Raw genomic sequence first — 7,020 nt, 5'->3', positions numbered from 1 at the left:
GTCTGGTCCACTGCAATGCTGACTTTTACAAGAGTGAGTGATGTGAAATGTCAACACTACAGTGTGGGTTAATTCTGCACTGCATAAGTAGAAAAGGACTGGCAGGTGTGCATGGTACATGCATGGATGTATATATCTACCTACGAAGCAGTCATAACCAGAGTAACAGCTTTCGTGGAGAGGGTTTAGACTGGGAGAGTAGGGCCTACCCATGTGGTTTGACTGCCAGCCCCTGCATTCTGACATTTGTTTTGTAGACTTACTAGGGAAAAATGGCTGGTAGGTCTTGCTGTTGCCTTAGTCAGGAATTGAATGGTTTAGCTCTTGCCCTTAGGGTGAATGAAAGGGCTCTATGCAAACTTGTGAGAAGCATTTTAAAGATAGTCAGTATGAGGCTAAAAAAGGTCTAAATACAAGCAAGTATGCATTCAAAAACTGCTGGGTACATCCAGAGATGCAACACCCTTTTGCAGTATGCTACTTTCATAAATGTGCAATATGAACAAAAGTGGTAATGTTTTTAACTTTTGTTCAAAAAACTCACATTCACTGTATTTCAGGATAGAAATGTTTGCCAGAATCTTTAAAGAAATGAATATAGCTATTACAGAGAGATAGTAATCTGAATAACCATTTATACTATATGTCTGGGGCAAAACGGCACACAAATGGGGATATAACATTTAAAAGAAACATGCATGCAGCAAATACCTCCCTCTTCTGTCCACCTGTTTTCCATTTCCCAACAACTTTGATGTTGTCCTGGCCTCTTTCCAGCATAACCACTTATTAGGAAGGTTTATTAATCATGGTGGGCTTAGCCATACTGGACTACCATGTGCCAGGCATGGGAGTAATGTCTGTTTTAAATGCAGACTATAAGAATACTTCAACATAACACAGACAAATGCATTGCTTTATATGCTATTACAACATGTCGTAAGCACCCCAGATGTGGGAGACAGTATTGCTGTGCCATTACTACTACCTCTGAGGCTAAAAAAACTCAGAGAGAAGATATGCACTTTATTATACTTTCCCTGAGGTTCTGTCACCTTGGGGGATACAAATTTGGAGACCGGGGAAGGGAATGAGCCCTCATAGTAATGACTCAGGGTGGCACTGCTCCCTTGTAAAAACACATAACTGAGGTCTTCTCCATTCACTGCTGTGATTATTATTTAGGGTGATGGGATAGTTATGGCTGTTGTTGGACATCTGGAAACAATAAACCAAAGGATCATAGAATATGTGCACATACTTTTCATGTGATCTCATATCAGAAATTAACATGAATCTCTAGAACAAGATTAGTGCAAATAATGGTAATAGATTCTCCCGTTCCTCTTCCTCCATGGGCTCTACTCTGTGCCTCATTGCAGATATCTTTTTCAGATCTGTAATCATTTGGCTACTGGTTGATTGGAACAGCCCTAACCGCAGAAAAAAAATCTTATGTTGCTAACAGAAATCTTCTACTGTTCAGACTAGACCAAATTAAGCAATAATTATGCACAATGTAATAGAGACTGAAGTCACCAGTGACAGCAAACTTTAAAAGAATCAACTTCATGCTTTAAACTATGTTCTGTTTCCTATACTGTGCTTACAGTACCAGTGTGTTAAGTATTCATGTGTTCTTATCATGTTTAAAGACTATTTTTTTTTCTTGAGAGCCCTTTTACAGGAATTTACTGTGAAATGTGTATTTTATAACAGTTTAATTAAACTAGTATTTGGTTTGATAAACCTTGCTCCACCTTAACTTAACTTTTCTTTAGCATTCCCTGTATAAGTGTAAATAATTTATGCAAACGTCCCTTAGGTAATTAATAAATATTATGCTTGAAAACAAACCACACAACACAGAAAACAGCCTATTATGCTTGTGTTATCTGCCCAGGGCAGATAGAAAAGGCCAAATATTGTTGACATCTTCAACACTGAATGATCACAGTTCTGTTTAACTACAAATGTAAAACTTGTCAGAAAAAGCGTACTTAACCATCATTATAGCATTTCTGTGCAAGCAGTTTTTGTGTAATTTTGTTATCTCAATGTCAAAACTGCATCCACTTGTATTGTGTTAACAGGTAGTGCACTTCGATGTGTTTTACTTTTCCCCATTATAGAGTGGCTGTTGGGATGATAAGATACAAGGTGGGGGGAGGGGCCAAGCCACCATGAGAGAGGTGCGTGGAGGAAGCCAACATGTTGTTTCTGTTTTCAGAGATTTTTAAGTTGTACTTCTCAGTGACGAAAGTGGTTATACATGAATCCTTTTCTGATGACTTAATTGGGATAAAGAAAGAATGGAAAAAGCATTCTACTAATTCTTAAATGATGTTCTCAGGGGTACAGCTCTGAATTAAAACTGTAAGTTTTTTCTCTACCCCCAAAATGACAGAATATTACAGATTAAATGTGATCAAAATATAATTTTTGAAAGCTAGCAAATATGCAGAATTTTTGTATTATTCAACATTTTAACAAAAAGTCATTGTTACAGGAAAACATTTAATCTGAAGTAGAATAAAAGTTGTAGATCCCCAGTACTGCGGTGTACCCCTAAGGGCAAGAGATGAACAAAAAAAATCAGAGGAGATTAGAGGTTTCAGTGATAATCAGTTCCTGTCTGAAACATGACTGACAACTTCCCCTGCTAAGTATCCTGCACTTATTAGTTTCTGTCTTACTTTTCATCTGAGTCTCCCTCTCCCCTAACAGTTTATATCATGCAATAAACATAATACAATGAAAAATGTATGACAAATGCATACAACATCCATTTCTTGGATGTTGTTCTTGCTGGTGGAAGTACAGAAAAAATGTAGTTCAAATGTTTGAAAACTGATCACTCTTAGTTCATTCAAAAATGTTGATATAATAAAGGTAACTAAACTTAACACAGTATTTTGAAAGAAATATTATGTAAAAGGCTTTTTTGTTAAAGAAAATGGGAATAATACTGTACTGTATAAATGTTAATGAAATTTGGTTACTTAACAAGTCTATGTCATATGAGTCACTGCAGTTTCTTGATTAAATTGCTGGGAATTCTTGTCTGTCAGCAACCATTCATAATACAAATCTCTATGTGCATGTTATATAGTAAACATAACTCCTGCACTCATCTTTAGATACTGTATAAAAGAAACATGCTTACTCCTTTGAAGTCTGATTTCAAGCTGACCAACTCTGAGTATTGCACTTGCTTAGCACAGCCTCCAAAATAATCGTTCAGCCATTGGCTGTCATCACTGGCATGGGATGCACATGCAGAACCTGTTAAAGGTATTACAGAAAAAAAATAGATAAAGTCCTCATACAAGTAATTTATATCACTTATTTACATGCAGCTGAAATGAAAGGACAATTCTATACTACACAGCCACCCTGACAAACGTAATCTATCTATCTATCTATCTATCTATCTATCTATCTATCTATCTATCTATCTGTCTATCTATCTATCTGTCTATCTATCTGTCTATCTATCCACAGTAAAACCAATGCCAGAATGATCTGCATTGTGCAGAATTGTAGCTTACAGTTATAAAACAGTGATGTTCCTTCTCCTTTGTACAGATGCTAATTGTCTTCAATTAATCATATAATATACTTGCTAGGAAAATTAGTGTAACCTGTAACTACAGATGATTGAAAGAATAAACCAACATGTTTAGAAAGGATATTAATAACTAAAAAAGAACAAGTAACACAGAAACAGCAAAAAAGAATGAAGATTTGTAATCTGGACATGAAGACGAAGGGACAGATACAGAACTTTCTCCTCAGATTTCTTATTCAACCTGTGAGGGTTTCTCTTTCTCTGAGACTGCCTCCACAATGTGCCAGTGTTTTCAGATGGAGAACACTGAGGTTTCTCAGTCTCTCGGAAAATGCCTTAGGCTGTTAGAGAAGGGATTTCCATAAACTTCAACCATTTCTCCAGTTCTATCAGCTTTGGAGGATGTGTGTGTTACAGCCTGCAATTTTCCTGATATTGAGCTGCACCTAAAATGGCGGACAGGATTTGTAAAGTTCTTCAGTTGTTTAAGTTTTTATACACTCTTCACAAACTTGACCCAGCAGCTATATATAGCTTTAGTTAATTATACAGCTGCTAAGCATTTAATTAATTCCAATCTGACTCTTTCTGATAAGAATGAGAAAAATTACTGATATGTTTTAGAAAAAAGTGTATGCTTCTGCATCTCTGATTTTCAGCAAACATCCTTTTATCAAATATTCAGATCAGCGAACTTTTTTCCCAGATCACTGAGTTTGTAAGTCAACATGTAGAAATTTGCCCTTTTTCCCACTGTAGTGCAATCTTGGACTCTGTATATATAAGTAGGGGTGGGAGGGTGCAGCCTTATCTTTGGTGGGTTTGTTATACTGCAGTGTGTATCACTCCGTATGTTGGCCAACTAAATTAGTTAACTGGGAAAACATTCGCTGATTTGTGCATTCGATAAAAGGGTAGTTCACTGACTAGGGGTCGATGAAGAGGTATTTGTCAAATTGGAGTTTCAATGAAATAATACAGACCCGTCTAACCCCCTCATCCAATTTTGGTAAAAAATAAAATAAACAGTCTCAACAAAATGGTTTCTGAAGATTATTCATCACGGTTACAAATAGCAGTAGGAGGAAATTCCTCCTTTCCTGGGTAATTCCTCATCCATTAGAATAAAACCAGACTCTTATTTACATCTTCCAGTGATGAAGAAAGGAAACTCCATACCTTGGATGTCCACAGACACCTCAGGTACTATCTTGGCAGAACTAAATATTTCAGATCTTTGGATAATTGTTCATTTCCAAAAGTTTGTCTAAAGCTATCACCTTTTGTTATACTCATCACAATGAAACTATTCCAGGCAGGGAGAAGGCCCCCTCTACCAGGACCTTTGCTTCATCTATGGATTTTTGGAAACAGTTGGATTCTAGAAGTATGTTAGAAGCAGCAACTTGGTTCTCTGAACATACTTTTACAAAGCACTGTAACTTTGATCCCATCTCTAGGTTGAGATCAGGCTTGTTAGGACCATTCTCCATTCTCCATGGGCTTCTGGACTTTTATCTTTCCATCTCCCAAATATAGTAAGCTTGGGTAATCTACCCGTATAGCAAAGGCTACTGCAGCAGTTCTCAATATGATGACTATAGTACAGTTGTATAAGTTGATCTTACCATAACAGTATATGTTCAAATGGTCACTGCTGCAGTAGCCACCCTCCCCCTCCATCTACCTTATTTTTTGCCATGTTGTTTATGCCAGGGTATGGACATTTATTTTTGCTGTTGCTAGCATTGTCCTTTCAGAACTCAGCTTCCCTTTCTCTGTGGGAATAAAAGTTCAGAAGGGCTTGGAATTGCAATCTGTCTTTTAGCCATCTCAGTTCAAGCTGACTGACAGTTTGGGTGTGTAGAAGGTACCCAGTTGTCATATCTGTTACATCCTATGCATGATATAACTCATGTTGCTAAGGCTACTGTAGTAGTGATCATTCAAACATCTAATGTTCATGTAAGTTGGCTTACACAACTATACTGTGCATCAATTATTGATAGTTATGCATTTTCAAATATTATTAAGGCTAGTTCTATAATTTTAAGCTGTTTTGGGCTCATGCAGCAACAGTTAAGTGCATCACAATACAAAATTACAATTTATGTAGCAATTACACATTGTATAAAAATGTATGTTACGTACCTGTAGCCTGAAGCTGAGACTTGAGGTTAGTGGTTATGTAGTTACATACATCTTCTGATGGTGCTTTGTCTGCGCCATTGGCCAGTGCTATTACTCTGCAAGTGAAAGAAGAAACATAAGATTTTACAGTGAATACCTCATATGGAGTAACATTTTCATGTCATTGTTCAGTGCTTATTCAGATTGTTAAAAAACGCAATATTGCAACTTTGACTGTTGTGCAGAATAGTTAACTCAAATCCATGCCATTAGCTACTTTGTTTACTTTGAATTTCAAACAGCGCCCTCCTGACCTTAAAATTATGGGAAATAACGGGTGTCTTTTATTTTTGCATTTTGCACGTGAAATATGCTAGAAATTACTAACAATATTGATTGACGTTCTGTTGAATTAAGCAATTTGTCTACTGATTAACATTATTTTTTCAAAGAGCTGACTGACTTGGCAAGTCTCTCTTAATACTGCTTGCAAGGTAAGATATGTCACTGGAACTTTTTGGATTCTGCGCCATTTGACAGCATTTGATTTATGTTTGTTGAAGTCTAGCAAGTAACCCATGCAATAAAACTTTTTCAGCACACCTGAGGCAAGCTGCAACAAAATGCACACTTGGTTTGCAAATGGCTGCAACATATATATATATATATATATATATATATATATGTATGTATATGTCAAAACTATTATGGGACTGTCTATTGAAAGACTGTATTGCTATATTTCAAGGCTGCCATGCAGTTTTAGGAATCATACCTTGTTATTGCATGTGCTAAAATTCCACTGATGAAAAGCAATGGAAGGACCGATGCCGAAATAAATAACTAAGGAAATGTTGAATATGGAGTCACTTAAAAGTGATTCTACACTTATTTTTTTGAAGTAAACATCTTCACACACTACAGTTATTACAGTTGTTAAGATGACAAGTTGTTCAAATCCCCACATACCTTTAGAGCCCAGTGCACTTTTGGTCTCCATTTGACAATAGTATTTTGTGTTCCTCTTATCCTGGGCTAATCGTTTTGGCAACAGCCTTAATTTTTTGCATACTCAAATACTGCATGGCAATTGAATGGCATACTGTAATATGGTTATGCCAATCTGAAGTTCCCTTTGCTATAATTATGACACAATAACTAATATTCATTGTCTTAACTTATATAACAAAGGCCCATAAATCTCTCTATTAGCTTACTAGTTGTCTAACTACCCATCTAGTGCTTTGTGTTTAGCAACAAGATTATTATACCTTTAAAGCACCTCAGCCTATTAATAAGAATTAATCAAGAGTTATTGT

At 36.3% G+C, this 7,020-nt stretch overlaps 1 protein-coding gene across 2 annotated transcripts in view; it reads right to left on the bottom strand.

The window, feature by feature from the left end:
* The window catches only part of LOC122816737, a 228,421-nt gene that overhangs the window by 21,220 nt on the left and 200,181 nt on the right, over window positions 1-7,020 (bottom strand). For both annotated transcript variants that reach the window (XM_044089730.1, XM_044089731.1), the window contains exons 49-50: window positions 5,723-5,817; window positions 3,167-3,285 (exon numbers count right to left, since the gene is read on the bottom strand). In XM_044089730.1, the coding sequence (XP_043945665.1) occupies window positions 3,167-3,285; window positions 5,723-5,817 (214 nt within the window). The remainder of the gene's footprint in view (window positions 1-3,166; window positions 3,286-5,722; window positions 5,818-7,020) is intronic.

Source organism: Protopterus annectens, chromosome 12.part0 (assembly GCF_019279795.1).
Source record: "Protopterus annectens isolate FY-2018-M chromosome 12.part0, PAN1.0, whole genome shotgun sequence".
In the NCBI taxonomy this organism is placed as follows: Eukaryota; Metazoa; Chordata; order Ceratodontiformes; family Protopteridae; genus Protopterus; species Protopterus annectens.
The sequence above is the reverse complement of the archived record's forward strand: the minus strand, read 5'-3'. Positions and strand labels throughout refer to the sequence as shown.